This window comes from Bidens hawaiensis, unplaced genomic scaffold (assembly GCF_021521415.1).
Source record: "Bidens hawaiensis isolate Kalapana, Puna unplaced genomic scaffold, B.hawaiensis_p1.1 tig00000955_1, whole genome shotgun sequence".
Taxonomy (NCBI): domain Eukaryota; kingdom Viridiplantae; phylum Streptophyta; class Magnoliopsida; order Asterales; family Asteraceae; genus Bidens; species Bidens hawaiensis.
In genome coordinates this window covers 156,274-173,107 of record NW_027491057.1, presented here as the reverse complement: position 1 = coordinate 173,107, position 16,834 = coordinate 156,274, and the positions used below count along the sequence as shown (strand labels likewise).

The 16,834-nt window shown below is 35.3% G+C and overlaps 1 protein-coding gene across 1 annotated transcript; it reads right to left on the bottom strand.

Annotated features, from left to right (window-relative positions):
* Nucleotides 1-615: 615 nt before the first annotated feature.
* Nucleotides 616-4,644, bottom strand: LOC143548987 (glyceraldehyde-3-phosphate dehydrogenase, cytosolic-like). The gene is made up of 13 exons (XM_077040011.1): nt 4,622-4,644; nt 4,515-4,538; nt 4,334-4,434; nt 3,629-3,744; nt 3,433-3,531; nt 2,964-2,973; nt 2,740-2,886; nt 2,593-2,653; nt 2,005-2,102; nt 1,790-1,936; nt 1,144-1,223; nt 965-1,054; nt 616-868 (listed from the first exon to the last, which is right to left on the bottom strand). Exons 1-13 carry the CDS (start codon nt 4,623-4,625, stop codon nt 820-822), a joined length of 1,026 nt encoding a protein of 341 aa, XP_076896126.1. The 5' UTR covers nt 4,626-4,644; the 3' UTR covers nt 616-819.
* Between the last annotated feature and the right edge of the window lie 12,190 nt (nt 4,645-16,834).

The following is a 16,834-nucleotide window of genomic DNA, read 5'->3' as shown; positions in this document are numbered from 1 at the left end:
TGAAAACATTCATTCATTTTTCTTTTACATTTAAAATTATCCTAGATCAATGCAAGAAAGATCCAATAACTCTTTCTTCTCATCCAAAAAGAACCCTTTAGGCAAATACTTAACCTGATCAAAGACCCTTGAACCGATCCGTTTAAACCTGGTTCTTGTTTCAGCTACCAATCCAATAAACAAAACTTTGGCAAACACTTAACTCAGTCCTTTAACCCATCCAAACGGTTGAGTCGTCATCACCCACTTCACCCGTTCCTAATCAAGCCGGCTAGCATCCCGATCCAACCAGATTTAACCAGCCAGTCGGGTTTTCAAAACGATGACAAAACATCATAATAGAGAAAAACACTACTGCTCATTTTAAATCACCAGACGATAAAACATCAAATCACAAAAACTATCAAACCACAAACCAAACCATTTGAATCTCAAACTTGTCAACTTGCTTTGAGTTAAACCTATTCGGTTGAAGCCAACCATTTATTCACACCCCTTCACAACTAACCTACAAATCCATTGTTAAACATGCTTAAACCAGTAAAGCTATTGACCCAACTAAGATTTATTAGTAACCACATGGATACTCCTACCCATCGACCAGACAAAGATTTGCAAATGTCTCACAATGCAGTATAGAAAACATAAAACAGTGGAGATCCACTTCACAATACATCCCTCGGAAAACAGCATATAACATCCAAGAAAAACATTTCACCTACATTTTGTTCAATCAAAACCCTTAACATAGGTAGGATCAAAACACCTTATTCGCCCTTACCCAGCAGCACCTCATTTACAGACAGCATCCCGGTAAATTTACTTTGCCACAGATGTCATGTGAACGATCAGATCAACCACACGGGAACTGCATAATAATAGAACATTTACTAACTATATCGATAAACCCAAAACTTATGTGGACCATAACATAAAATGATATGGAAACAAAAAGAATAAATACCTGTAACCCCACTCGTTATCGTACCACGACACAAGCTTCACAAAGTTCTTATTCAAAGCAATTCCAGCCTTTGCATCAAATATGCTAGACCTGTAACACCATAAGTTCTCACCTTTATTCTTCTTTATACTTTATACGCAGCAAACAAATGGTAAGTCAATTGTTTAAAGGAATCTTACCTGCTGTCTCCCACAAAGTCAGTGGACACCAGATCCTCATTAGTGTAACCCAAGATTCCCTTCAGGTTTCCTTCAGATTCCTCTCTGTAACCCAATGCATATTCCGTTATATATCAAAATGAACAAATATTATACATTTTAGCTAGGGTTGCAAACGAGCCAAGCCACTCGAGATCGGATAGATAATTAAGCTCGAAATGAGCCGAGCTTTTTCAAGCTCGGGCCGAGACTAGGCCTCAAATAAAGCTCGTTTAGTAACCTAGCCCAAGTTCTAGCCTTGTATGGAAGCCCGTGCATTTTTAAGTTTTACCTCTTTTTGGACTTTTATTTATTAAATTTACACTGCACAGTCCAGCTCGAGCCGAACTTTGGCCGTTTAAGGTACTGGACAGTGGACACAAGCTCGAGCTGAGCTCAGGATCATTAAAGTTTTCTCAAAATATATAAAAATAATTAAATATGTATTAAATTAGTTGTTAATAAATAATAAACTGGACAAGCACAAGCTTAAAAAGGACTCACGAGCCAAGCTTGAGCTTTGTGGGAAGAACTCAAAATGAGCCAAGCTCGAGCTCTCGCAAGTCAAACGAGCCGAGCTCAGGCTTGGCTCAGTTCGTTTACACACCTAATTTTAGCACATGATTACTTTCTTGATAGCAGCTTTGATTTCATCATAGGTGGCAGACTTCTCCAACTGCACAGTCAGATCAACAACAGACACATCAACAGTTGGAACTCGGAATGACATCCCGGTCAACTTCCCGTTCAATTGTGGAAGCACTTTTCCTACAGCCTATAATGCATAAACTCGTTATAGTTTGTTAGAAATTAACATTATTTGAAACTTGAATTCATGAATACCTTAGCAGCACCGGTGCTGCTAGGAATGATGTTGAATGAAGCAGCTCTTCCACCTCTCCAGTCCTTAGCTGACGGTCCATCAACAGTCTTCTGTGTGGCTGTATCATAAATTAACAATAACCCGTCACAAAACTACATTATCACGGTCAATGGTCAACAATCATCATCATCTCATCGTACTCGGTATATCCCACCAATAGCAAAGCTATGGTAGGGTCTGAGGAGGGTAAGATGTAGACAACCTTACCTCTACCCCATAAGAATAGAGGCTGCTTCCGGTGAGACCCCTGGCTCGATGGTAGTTTTGCATCAAGCCTTGGACTAAGGCACATAACAATCAACCATCGGGACACCAGCCGAATGGTGCATGTACCCTTGTCTTTCGACTATCAACGCCACCACATGATGCCTGATTAACCTTCCGCCGCTTTTAACGTTATTTTTTCACGAGATTAGTAAAATAACGTCAAAATTAGTGCAATTTCACTTTTGCCCATTCAAGGGTTCACACATATATACATTATATGCGCGGACCGCAAGCAGGGCGCGGTCAATGGTCAACAATATCACGTTAATTAGAAAATGTACCGGTGATGGAGTGTACGGTGGTCATAAGGCCCTCAACAATGCCGAACCTGTCATTTATAACCTTCATAGCACAAATGGAATTATATAAATGGAATAGAATATTAAAAAACAAAACGATGGATCGATTATTGATTAATGAACAAGAACCTTGGCAAGAGGGGCGAGGCAGTTGGTGGTACAGCTGGCATTGGAAACAATTTGAAGGTCAGGTGTGTATTCCTTCTCGTTCACACCCACAACGAACATGGGTGCATCCTTGCTAGGGGCAGAGATGACAACCTTCTTAGCACCACCCTAAACACAAGTGTGAAACAACACCTTAAGAACTTGATTAAATAAAATATAAGTTAATTTACTTTGATCTCATATACCAAAACAAAACTTAAAAAGTACACATCCAAACATTAGTTTAATGTTATAGCCATTTGTGAGAAATTACAAAATCGAACAGTTTTTTACTTGTTTAAGCACACATCCAAACATTGGTTTAACATTCTAGCCATTTGTGAGAAATTACAAAATCACACCATCTTCTACCCTTACGATATCTATACTATATTTTAATACATTTGAGGACGGGATTGTCTTTTTTCCATTAATTTTTTAGGCCTTTAAAGAAGCAAAATTGTCTTTTATGAATTTGACTACTCTAATCATGTGATTAAATACATAAAAGTAACCGAACCGTTTAGATATCCAACTATGTAAACAATTATTTATATCGATGCAAGCAATTAACTTCCTGTTTAACTAAATTCTCAAAATCGTTATTATTTTATGATTTCATATTTACTTTACTTTATAAACTTTCATTAAAACTTCAAATCTATATAACAATACCTTAAGATGAGGGCGGCTTTGTCCTTATCGGTAAAAACCCCGGTGGATTCCACAACGTACTCGGCTCCGGTGTTGGCCCACGGGATCTCTTCCGGGTTCCTTCAATAATCTCAAAGCACAATTTTTCAACAAATAACTCACAAACCGTAAAAACAAATTAAATTTAATAAAAGCTAAAGGTGCAAAGGATCCACACCTGGAACCGAAAACCGTGACTGGTTTCTCACCGAAAAGCAGGGTTTTGTCTTCCTTCACTTTAAGCTCATGGTGTTTCCAGGCACCATGAACACTGTCATACTTAAACATATAAGTTTGCAAAAAAATATAATAAATTAATAATTAGAGGTGCACAAATCGATTTAAAACTCAAAACCGGTTTGGGTTGAAACCGGTTCTGTTTGATCAACAAAAGTCAAAACCGGTTTATGACCGGTTTCAGTTCGGGTTAAAACCGGTTCAGTTTGGTCAACAAAAGTCAAAACCGGTTTATGACCGGTTTCGGTTCGAGTTGAAACCAGTTTCTTGACTAGGTTACGATCGGTTTCGGTTCAGGTTTTGATCGGTTTCGGTTCGGATTTTGACCGGTTTTTCCTCAGTTTTGGTTCGGTTAACCGTTTTGGAACTGGTTTTGGTGAAGAAAATTACAAACCGGTTCCAAACCTACAGTTTCAATCGGTTCCAAACCGGTTTCTGCATATTTGGTTTCGGTTTGAATTTGGGGTCAGCTCAGTTAACTAATTTATTTGCCCACCTCTACTAATAACCATAGTCAAACTCAAAGTCAAACTAAAAATCAGCATAAACCATCAGATCCAACGGTTACTGAACCAATTTTAAACAACTGATTAATATTGAAAGCATATATATAAAATAAAATAATGAAAATTTGTAAATTACAAACCATGTATTCGACAGAGATGAATGGATCGTTAACAGCAACAAGTTCAACATCGTCTCTCTGCAAAGCTACTCTAGCCACCAATCGGCCAATTCTTCCAAACCCTAAAAGTTAGGTTAAATTAAATTAAACCAATTCATTCAGTTGAAACTGAAGTGTAAAGAGTGTTAGATCTAGTACGTACCGTTGATTCCGATCTTGATTTTGCCTGAACAACACAATTAATTAGTAAAGTAAAGAGAGTGTGTTAGATCATGATCATAAACTGAAATGGTAGTAGAATTGGCGTACCCATGACGCTTGCTTGCAGAAGATAATAAAAGGTGTCGTTTACTGATGTTGACGAAGAGACTCACCAGTGAAGAACAATGTCCAGAGGCTGCTGAGATTTTATTGTATCGGGTTGAGATTATTATTATTTTGGCCAATTTGGTTTGGCCGGCTATACGATGATATTATGTCTTCAAGATTAGTTGAAGGCAGTTTTTAAAAGATTGAGTTTTACAATTTAAAAATAACAACAGCCCAGTTTATTGTTTACTTATCTTCTGTTTCGATTTAACAACTACTTTTCAGTTTAAAATTTTCTATTAATAATTAATTATAGGTGTAAACAACCCGATCTTGTTTTTGACTTACCAAAGCTTGAGTTCAACTTGTTTGTTGTTTTACAAGCGCAGGTTTGGCTCATTTACTACTTATTACTTTATTATTATATACGCTTTTAATCATTTTATATATTCGAGGAAATCTTATATGAGTCTAATGTCACGGGCCAAATATTTTAAGAGTGAATTGTTTGGTATGTTCGAACGCTTGGGTTTGTTGGCTAGTCTCGTACTTCATTGGGCACGGTCTCAACAGGATAATTGATGTGCACATGCCTAGTTGTGCTTGCACAACGAGCACATCGATGGTCGTGAACTATTTCCACACACCTAACGAGTTAAAGGCAGGACAAAACTAGCAAACCCTTATCATAAGTGAGGCGGATTGGTTGGCTTTAAGGCGCTACAAGAAGTCAAGAAGATTGAACCATGAAGCCTCGAGCTTGGTAATGAGTAAAATTAATACATGCAAAGCCAAAAGCGGGTAAACCTTAAGAATACACAAGGCTCGAGCTCGAGCATGATAACTAAATGAGCTTCATTTGAGGCCCAGGCTTGGCTCGAGCTCGGTAATGCAGTGTAAAATTAATACATAATAATCCAAACAGAGGTAACCCTTAAATACACAACGCGCGAGCTCAAAAAATCTCAGATTATTTCGAGCTTTTGAATGACTCTGCTCATTTGCATCCCTAGTAACCAATCAACCCTTAACGCTAACTATGTCAAAATTTTCTATTTATTTTAGCCACATTGAAGTCATTTTATGTATAAGGACCGCCTAATGTAAATTAGTAACACCGTTTAATAGTTTGGTGGCTAAGTGTAAAATATTAATAGGGTTAGTGTGGAAGACTGAAACAATTATAAAATTCAAGCGTTAGGGATTAAAATGTCAAAAAGATTTGTTGTTGGACTGAAAGAGTGAACGGGCCAAACAACAAGGGCTTAATAGGTGAGAAACTGGTGCCCGGGAAAGGCGGTGGGTTTGGTGATCAGGTATGGTGCGGGTGCATGAGAACATTGGGACTATTGTTGGAAATCAGGCTCAAGAACACAGACACGATGTTTGATCTCAACCAAGATCGACTCTTTCTCTTTATTATAATTTTTGACTCTTGCAAATTACATAAACCCTAAGCATCTATTTATACTAAACTAACTACTTGCAAAACAATAAAACATATTTAGGAAACTAAATAACTCTTAATATTTTTACCATACTAAACAAACATACCAAAATAAACGTAATAAAATACTTTTACTTAGCCCCTTCGACTTTTGATAATTCGTTTCAAGATTATATCTCAATAACTATGTTATGAGGTGGTCGCTGAAATCATTTGTTTGACCGATAATAAGGTGTGGTGTCTCGCGTGCGTTGAATTGGATTGGATTGAGTAATGTGTGTTGTATGGTGAGATAGCCACATAGCCTGCTTAATCTTTCTAGAATGAGAAATGAGATACAGAGCAAGTTACCAAAAAAAAAAGACAATATAGAAGAAACTATTTGTATATTACTAGATGGGTGCCCGCGCCATGCAACGGGAAACGTAGACCTTGGTACTCACGTAATAAGTTTATGGGTGTTCATAGTTCGGTTTGAAATCGTAAAATCGTTCAAACCAGTCTTCGGTTTGATTTCATAATTAATTTTTATCTTTAACTTTTGGTCGATTGTTTTCAATTTTCAAAGGTCATGTTTTGGTTTTCGACGACAAAAAACCATTACTATCGGTTTGGCCCACGGTTTAATTTAAAATCATCAAAACCAGACTGCAAACACCCCTACGTATGTAAAATGTTATTTTTTAACTGGAAAAAAACTATAACAATATTATACTCAAATTAAAGATAAAAATATATCGTTTTTATGGTGTAATTTTTTTAAAAGAAATATTAAAGTATGAAAAAGTTATTAACGTTTAAAAATCATGAGAGTAATTGGGTTAAAAATGAAAATTAAAATAATATATAGGTAAAAGATTAAAGGTTATTGTTGTAAATATTTTTAAAATTTACAAATGTTAATGATAGTTGAGAGATCAAATATTGTAACTATATTAAATAAAATTGAATACTTGAGGTTTATTGTAGCAATGACTCTTTTGCTCTCATTTAAGTTTTTGTACCATATTGCTTGTAAACCTTTTAATGTGTAGCGTTTTAATTTGCCGTTCTCTCATATATATATATATATATATATTTTCTTATTCCAATATAATAAAAGAAGATCCTTTTTGCCATATGTCCCTCCAATATTGATCGTGCTGATGTGTCAGTCATTTGTTGACATGTCAACCATAGAGGCCTTGACGAGTTGTCACCCAGTAAAGCAAAGTCTTCTTCGCATGATATAGGAAATCTTCACCTGAAAGGTTTATGGCATATCTTGTTTAAAATTTGAGTTTGAAAATCTAAACCCTAATTTTTATTTTTTTTCTCAAACACGGCTTCTCCCTCAATCTTCTTCCTCGCACTCTCTCTCGATTGCTTAAACACCCAACATCACCATCTTCGTCGCCTCTGTCTATCAAATGCTTCAATTGATTTTGTATATCGTCAAAGGTACATTTGAATCTTCATTTTTTTAAGGTTACTATTCTATTCTCCTCTACGAACCCTGCACTCTCGCTAGATTCTCCGCCGTCGTTAACGAATTTTGTGTGACCTGTATTTTTTTGTTTAAGTTCTGTTTTTTTTTTTATTTGTTCCAACAGAATTCTGAATTTCGTGATGTCGAATTATTTTCCATAGTTGAATTGAAGAAGCAGATCTCCTGCCCTATGCAATTGATGAACAGTATGTGACCTTCAAGGTATATTATTGTATTGTAATTAGTGCTAGTTTACCCTAAATTAGACATATAAGTTTTTGTATGACATAGTAGACTTTATAAAAGTTTGCTTCTTTTTTGTGTATGAAGGATTTAAATCGATCTCTGGTTTCTCTGATTGCTATGACTCTAGGATTTATGAGATAATATGGTTAGTTTTGGCATTTTGGTCAAAGTTGACTTTTACCAGGTCAAAATTACTGAATCTTATGATTGGGAAAGTAAAATATATTAGGATACAAGGGGTAATTTGGTCGACATGAAATTTATTATATTTGGAAACTTTCTTGATCAATTCTAGCTTCATAGTCAAAATTAACCTTTTCTGATTCAAAGTCATTCATTTGAGTTGGGTAAATTGATTGGTTTGCATTTGTCTGTTTAGACCATATATTACTTTGCATAATTCGATGCTTCAGAAAGGACAGCATGTATTTCCATGTGAGCACAAATTTTTAAATTGTCCTTCAACTAGCTTACCCGCTTGAGATAAAACGAGTGATCTGCGAATGTATAAACATAATGGAGTTTTTTAAATAATTATTTACAAACAACTTATATGCCCATTCGAATAAAAGTTCAATACTTTGTAAATCATTGTCATATCTTCATTAAAATAATAAACTTTGGGCCATAACACTAAATATTAGTTTATAACTTTTCTTGAAACTTATTTGTGATTAACTGTAGTGTATATTATTGAATGTCATTCATGTTGAATTTGACATGATCAACTTCTTTAAATATGCTAGGAGCAGATAATCGTTTGCGCAATGCCTCACCAAGCAATCACAATACCATGCCGCCCTAATGTTGCCTTCCTCATCACCATAAAGCAGCACTACTTGAGGTAATCAATGAAGCTTTGAGGTTTTTTTCCACATGAACGTATTTCTAATATATTAATCAAGTATATGAAGTATATGTGGGTCGATTTGGATTATATTTCGTTTCAAACGGGTCAATAAAAGATCATAAAATTTGGGAACAAGTTAAACTATTAATATTGAGAATGTTTTTATGTTACTTTTTGTGTATCCATTTGTAAATTGTTGTTTGAGGTAAATTGCAATGTTCCATATGCTCATGCATATTTTCTTAATGCATAGTACATTGCAGTAACTTTTTAGAATGTGTATGGAAGACACCCGCTTTGGATATTGCAGTTTAAAAGGTTTGACTTTTTTCAAGTAATTCTTAGGGAAAATATCATATAATAGTAACAAGTTTCAAAAGTGTTCCAATTAGGTCACTTATGCAAATTTTCCCTAAATCGGGTCACTAAATCTTCAAATCGAGTTGCACCAAATTTTTTGTGCGTCAAGAAAGTAATGGAGGGTAAGATGGGGGGTCGGAATTTACAATATATATAGTTAAATTTATTAAATTAAAAAAATGTTAATTATATTAAATTTTAAAAATAAAAAATAAAATCCACATCATCACTGAACGCCAACATAAAAAAAGATAAAAAGATTTTCTATGTGTAACAAAAAGAAAAGGGCTAAAAGCATGTGAAAATCATTAATTTAATAAAATATGAAAGTTGAGTGACTTAATTGAAACACCTTTAAACTTTAATGACCTAATTGAAACACTTTTAAAACTTGGTTACTACTACTACATGAAATTGCCCCTAATTCTTATTATATACAACATATGCTTTTAAATTTTTGTAGGCACACGAAACACACTAAGTTTATTTTGATCATAAGTTTATTTTTGAAGCATGATGGCAGTGATGCTTTATATGGGCACCCCAAGGATCAATATTGTTCAAGGATTTGAGCTTTGGGATTTATTTGGGCATCTGCTAAGCAAGTGTACTCCATCAGATCTCAACCAACACAGCCAAATGTTATAAATACTTGCAGAAGGAATATCTTAATGAGAGCCTTTTGGTACTTTTAACTTGTAGGATCAAATGCACATAGTTATAAACATTTTGCAAATGCTTCAGATGAGGATCTAATGTGAGCCTTTTGGTATGTTTTACTTTCAACATCAATTAAACTATTTTTTTGTTGTTTGATAAATTAATTTTAGTTTTCATAGTTGCGACTACGTACTAACACGCTTGGTTTGATGATTTGTCAAAAAGATGTATTATAACGTTCATAAGTTAACGGGTCATATTTGCTACTTATGTTTCCTTATAACTAGCAAAAAGAACGGTACGGGTCGGGTTGCGTAACCGGGTTTGGTTGGCAGGAATTCAGGTCACAAGGGGTTGTTTTAAATTTTTTTTATCACTTTTGGTTCATTTAGAACAATTTCAAGGTGGGACGGGCTCGGGTCAGAACATTGTGATATTAGTAATAACAATAAATAAAAAATATCCAGGTTGATGTAGTGTGTTAAACATACATTCGTTACTTTATATCATGTATCGTTTGTTTAACTTTGGAGTGAAATTTATTGTAATAATAACTAAGTGGTTAAATATCGTGTAATTTTGGTTGAAGATGTTTTGGTGTAGAATGTGCAGCTTAATGTGAATCAATTTTTGTATGTTTACTAATTCCTTTTCTTGCATTGTTTGTATTTTTAAGTTTTGTAGGAAACTGATTCAAGGAAGGGAATGGATGGAATGTACCTATTCTATACTCTGAATCATAATACCCGGTGATGTTTATATGGCATTATTCGAAGTGCTCGAAGTGCTCATAACTGATGATGACGAGCTGCAATGAGGGTAAAATTAGAAACGGGTAAACGAAAACAGAGTAAAGCAGAGGATGAACAACCGCCTTTGATGTGTTGGGACCATAATCGACGATGGTGATGGAGGCACCAAGGGTTGTTGGTTGTGTTATAGGGCAGAGATGTTTTGTATAAGTGCTACCAACATCATTTGTTAATGTAGGAAAGTAAACCTTATCTTTTGTAATGAAACAACATTGGGGAATGGAATGATTCACTGGAAGGGAATGGAAAAAGTGGTGTTTGGTTGCTCAATGGAATGGAATCATCCATTACACATGGAATTTCATTCCATCAAAACCATTTCTTCTCATCCCCTTCTTTTTTTTCATTCCATTCCTTTTTCACCATACTTTCTCAACAACACCACCACCACCTAACAATAACCATCACCACTACCATCAGCACCACCACCACCTCCGCCGTCACCACTACCACCTTACCACCGCCACTGCCGTTGCCAACAACGTCGTCGTAACCACAGCAACCATTGTCACCGTCGTTGCCTTACCATCACCGCCACCCCCATTGTCGTTGCGTGACCGCCACCACCGTACCATTGGCATCACTACCAATGCTATCACCGCCACCCCTGCCGCCTGACTGCCACCACCACCATTTTCGTGGCCATAGCTACCACTGTCGCCATTGTAGGGGTTTTTTTTTTTTTTTTTTTTTTTGTAAAAAGTATTTTGATATAGGAGTGTTTTTATTATTTCTATTTCATTTCAACAATTTTTTTTGGATACCAAACAACATAAAGAAATAATTAGTTCATTCTGTAGGTTAACCAAACAAAACAAAAAAATGATAATGATCCATTTCATTCATTTGTTCATTCCATTTCTTCCTCCATTCTATTCCTCTTTCATTCTATTACCTTCAACCAAACATACCCTATACGTATCAACAAGTATATGCAAAAATACACAATCTGCAAACTGGTGCTATGGTGTTACTTTCTATGTTTAGTCTCTCAATACCGGTTCCAAACACTTATTTACCAAGTTTGTGTAGTTATTAACATATTTGATGGGTTAGAGTTGAACATAAAGCCGATCCAACCCATTTTCTTTGGAAGATATTTTATGTACACATCCTCCAAACCTCAATTAATATGAATTTTGGGAAAACTTGCGTAAAAGTTTGTTCTATTAGTCTTAAGTGATTAAAACAAGCGAATTATGTGAAAACTTTTTTTCTATTTAAACTTGGTAATGTGTCGAAAAACTAATTGTGGTGGAGGTTGAATATTAATATGCTTAAAGCTTATTGGCTTCAAATGTGATAAGAATATTTTTGGGTTGTCGGAAGATTAAGAACGAGAATTACAAAAGGAAGTGGAAGGCACATAATTTCCGTTCTTTCATCTTTAATGTATTGTAGAACTCCAAATGTTATCATTTGATGCCCAGAGAAATTTGGCTTATTTTATATCTTTGCTTGCTTTTTTGTACGTTCTTTTAATATAATTATTTTATAGTTACATTGCAGTTGCATTATAAATTATAATTAATATGTTTTAAAAATAATTTTTTCAACCCGTATATCATACGGGTATATAGGCAGTATATTATAGATATAGATATGCTACTATATTATATGTACTTTTTGTAGTGAAGTTAGAGCCTAGTCCATTTTATATCCGTGTTTACATGATTGCATTAAAAATTATTATTATTATGTTTTCTCATGTTTAATTAAATAATATCTTTTATAATTTTATCATTATATTTTCTCTTATTTATACATAACCACTTTCAGAAAATATTAAAAAAAATTATACGATGTGAATAGTGTAACTCCGAATTTAACTTTTCCATATAATATTTTTTTTCTAGTTATTTACTCACAACTTATAATCATACCATATAATTTACAAAGCTCACTCACATATATATAGAGAACAGGTTGAAAATGCTCTTAGTCAATGTATAGGAAGTTATGTTTAAACTTATTTTAGCAGTGTTTAAAACTAATCATAATGTCCGAGTGAGTCTTCTTAAAATGAGATGTCAACTGTTCATACTTATTTGATGCTTCATACCTGACTCCCCCAGAAACGCATCAAGAAGGATACCGATCATTATGGGAAAACCCCTTTGAATCAGGTTTCAAACCTAAGCTCTCGAGAATCTAACTATTACCCCATGTCATTGAATCCAAAGGCCAATTGCTTTAAACTTTTATTTATATCATAAGTTTCTTTTAATTTAATGAAAAGTAAATATGGTGTGGTTAATAATATAGTCTTAGATATGAAACCAATACAAAACTCATTAGATTATGATTAAATCATAATAAAAACTGATTTTGTTCTTTTGTTATGTACTTGATTTTTCATGATTGCTGTATATATCTTAAAAAGTTTATTATATTCTCATATCTGGATATATAATTGCTTATTTTTAAAGTCATGCCTTGGATTTGGATGACTTAGTGACAACGTTACCAAAGAGGACCTTTGAATAAGAAGACTTCGAATTATACAAACTTTGTTTTTTATGCTTTGAAATAAGTTTTTCTTTGTAAAGAATTATGCACATCAATTCCCAAAAGGCCAATTCAATGAAATTGTAGTGAACGCAACAAATGTTTATATTTGATTTGAGATAGTAATGCATCATATCAAGAGTGCGTCACATATAGATGAACACCATAGTTTTATTTGATTTCTCGTATCAGGTTAAGTCATTTGTTGTTTAACAATTCAATATCCATTTTCCTATAGCGTGCGCATATGAATGTTGATAGAATCTTTTACAAAAATGGATGTAGGTTTGAAGGGAATATAGGGCTATTTTACAAGCTATTAAGTGCTGAACCAATAATAAGTCTGAATGATCAAGGTACTGCTTGTTTTTATTAAAAAAGGTCTGCGCAGGCTCTTTTGTCTGCTCCACGCAGACCACGCGCAGACATTGTCATCTGCAGACTGTTTGTTTTTTTAAGACGTTTCATTAAAAAGTGTATGCGCAAACTCTTCTTGGTGTAGACTTGACCCGTCCACTTCTTAGATCTTCTAAGGTCTGTAGAGGGTTAAACACCACAACCACCTATCAACACCCACTGTCCACCACCATCCACCACCCACCGTCCGCTACCACAACCACCACAACCGTCCAACACCACCACCCACTGTTTGCCACTACCACGAACCACCGTCCACCGTGGTCACCACCACCCACCAAGACTTTTGATTGTTTTTAATTTTATAAAAAAGTTTTAGAACTATTAAAATTAATATTTTCATTTTAAACTTGATATTCTTTATAAGTTTCTGAAAGAGAAAAATAAAATCTTATGACCCACACTTAAAAGGACTTTTTTTTCTTATTTATTTTTACAAAACTTCGTTATTAAATATATGATAAAATCTTAATAATTTTTAATGCGTTTGTATTATATCTAGGCATCGTGCTATTGGTTTTACTAATTTGCCGTCTGAAAAATCAATAGACCAAAGAACGCGATTTGATGATAAATTACGTAAATTGAGTTTATATAATATCTTAAGAGAAAATCCCTAAAGTGTTCATTTTTATCATAGATGTTAAAGAAATGTTTATGACCAACGTCCACGACTACCACAACCCACCACCGACCATCTGCCACCACCACCGTCAATCACCATCACCACCCACTGTCCGCCACCACCATCGTCCACTACCACTATCACCACCCACCATCCCCACCACACCATCCATCACCATCACCACCCACTGTTCGCCACCACCACCGTCCACCACCACTATCACCGTCCACCACCACCTATTACCACAGTTCATACACCACAACAAGTTTATTTTAGCAGACTACGGACGTTAAAAAAACAAACAGTCTTCCTCTTGCGGACTGCAGAGGTTTGGTCCACCTCTTCTACAGATTTCTGCCGATGTGGTCCGCAGATTGCAAACATTTTACCTCTGAAAAAACAAACATCACCCAAGAGAGTCTGAGCCAATAAGTACCAAACCAGTAAGTGTTGTTTGGTTGGACCTCTTAATGACTGTGCACAATGACTATTTTACTCTTTTAAGCTATTTTATGCAGAATGAACTACCATAATACTTTCCCTTTTTTTTCATTGAAACCCAATATATACACAAATATATACGTAAAAATAAAAACAATGTACATAAAAGTTTCAAAGATACAAAAATTCAGAGTACCACAAATGTTATGTTTAAAAATGAACATAATATATAATAACTAAACCGACGTCTTCATTCTTGCAACCCGAACGATGTCTTCATACTTGTGTAACGCCCAATCTTAAAAGAATTGATCATCTCGACACTCGCATATCAAAACTTTACCTATAGTCGCCTCGTTTGTCCGCATGACTCCAACAATTTCATAAATTACCTATACATTATCACCGCGAAAGATTAGTTATATTTAAGCGAGGACTCGTAATTATATTCAATTGCATGATTAATTAACGGAATTGTTAGGACGTATTTTGTGGTTTATGCTTTGTATATTGGGCTTAGTTTGGGCCATATTATGTAAACCGAAATCTCTAGATTTCGGTAGGCTTTTGTATGTTTTGGGCCTAGGTTAGTGTAACTATATATACAATGTATGTAGTTCATTGTAGGTTGTTCGTCTAGTTGGTCGTTCACCCGTGTAAGTTTGTTAAGGGCTTAAGCATCCGACGTAATAATATACGTGTGTTTTGAAGCTAGTTCATCGTGTTTATTGATATTGTTTTGGTTGTTATAGAATCGGCTTGTTGATTAGTTTCCGCCTAACCAACAAGTTAATTGATATCACATTGAAAGATCCTCTCACGGAACTTACAATTGGTATCAGAGCCTATAAACCTATTATAGGCTCGGTTAAGGTGATATCAAGGAGTCTACCGGTGATTTTCGGTGGTGTTTTGGTTGAAAATTTCTGGATTCTGAAAAAGAACTGTTCTTCGTGTTCTTCGGGCTGGTGATACTTTCCTGGAAAAGATTTGGGCTAATCTTCGAGTTTAATTCAAATCCCTTTATTCTCAGGATTTGGTTGTATTTTCAAAGATTACCATATCTTGAGTTTTTAATAGTTCTCAGCCACGTTTTGAAGGTTCTCGGGAAAGATTTGATAGTCTCGGTGGTTTTTGTTGGGTTCTCGGGAATTTTCAGTGTTCCTGGGAGGATTTCAATGTTTTCGGGAAAATTTCAGTGTTCTCGGGAAGTTTTCAGTGTTCTCGGGTAGATTACAGTGTTTTTGGGCATTATTGACTTTTCTCGGTCAATTTTCAGTGTTCTTGGGAAGATTTCAGGGTTCTCGGGAAGTTTTTACTGTTCTCGGTTTTATCATCAGAATTCACAGTTCTCGATCAAGTTTAAGATCGACCAATCAGTTAGTACATCTTCAAATGCTACTTTACATCAAGAACTGGATTCAATCATGGGGACTACTACTCGTGTACCCCGTTTACTGACTTCTGAGGGGTTCGCTGAGTGGATGTTTAGGTTTGAGAAGTATGTAAAGATGAAGGATGAAAAGATTTGGAGGAGCATTGTCAGGGGTCCTCAGGTCATCACTTATCAAAGAGAAGGTTCAGATGAAATGGAGATAACGCCTGTTGAGCTATATGTGGATGCAGATTTTGATAAGGTTGAGGAGGATGAGAAGGCTCTAGCTACATTGACCATGGCACTTTCACCTAGGGCTGGCAATTTATACACGAGACACGAATACACGACACGTACCTACATGACCTTAATAGGTAACAGGTAAGGCCTTAACAGGTTTCGTGTACTAAACAGGTAGACACGAATTTACCTGTTAATTTTCGTGTCTAAACAGGTAAAATACCTGTTTACCTGTAAGTACCTGGTTAGATTTTTATAATTATATATATATATGTTATAATTATAAACAACTCACGTTTCACTTTCACGTTTCCACTTTCACATCTCCAAACCCTAACTCACGTCTCCATCGCCGCCGCCACTTCTCCGGCCAAACCTCTCTTCGCTCGCCGCCCTTCTCCGGTGATTCCTCTGCCACCACTTTTCAGCCGGTACCACTTCCTCACCAGACTTTTTCAGTTTCTCCTCTCCGCTGTCAGAGCCGTCGCCGCCCGCCGGTTCTTCCTTCTACTTGGTAAGTTATTAATCTCTACCTACCTATTATTCATCTAGTTTTTAGATTCATATTATGATTCATATTATTATTTTGTTGCAATTTAGGAATGAGATTAGTTTTTAGATTCTAATCTAACTATTAAGTATTGATGTGAATTATAGGGTTGTTTCAATTGGTTATTTGGTTTTGAACTTTTGATTGCTCACGGGTTTTACTATCTAGGTAATTATGAGTGACCCACAAAAGAAGGCGGAGAAGACGAAGGATA

Bases quoted from the DNA above. Each gene is read 5' to 3' on its own strand.
- LOC143548987 (XM_077040011.1), bottom strand. The intron at 1,224-1,789 runs GTAATCATGTGC...GGTTACAGAGAG, and splicing joins TCAAAGCTGCTATCAAGAAA to GAATCTGAAGGAAACCTGAA. The intron at 869-964 runs GTATTTATTCTT...ATTATTATGCAG, and splicing joins GATAACGAGTGGGGTTACAG to TTCCCGTGTGGTTGATCTGA.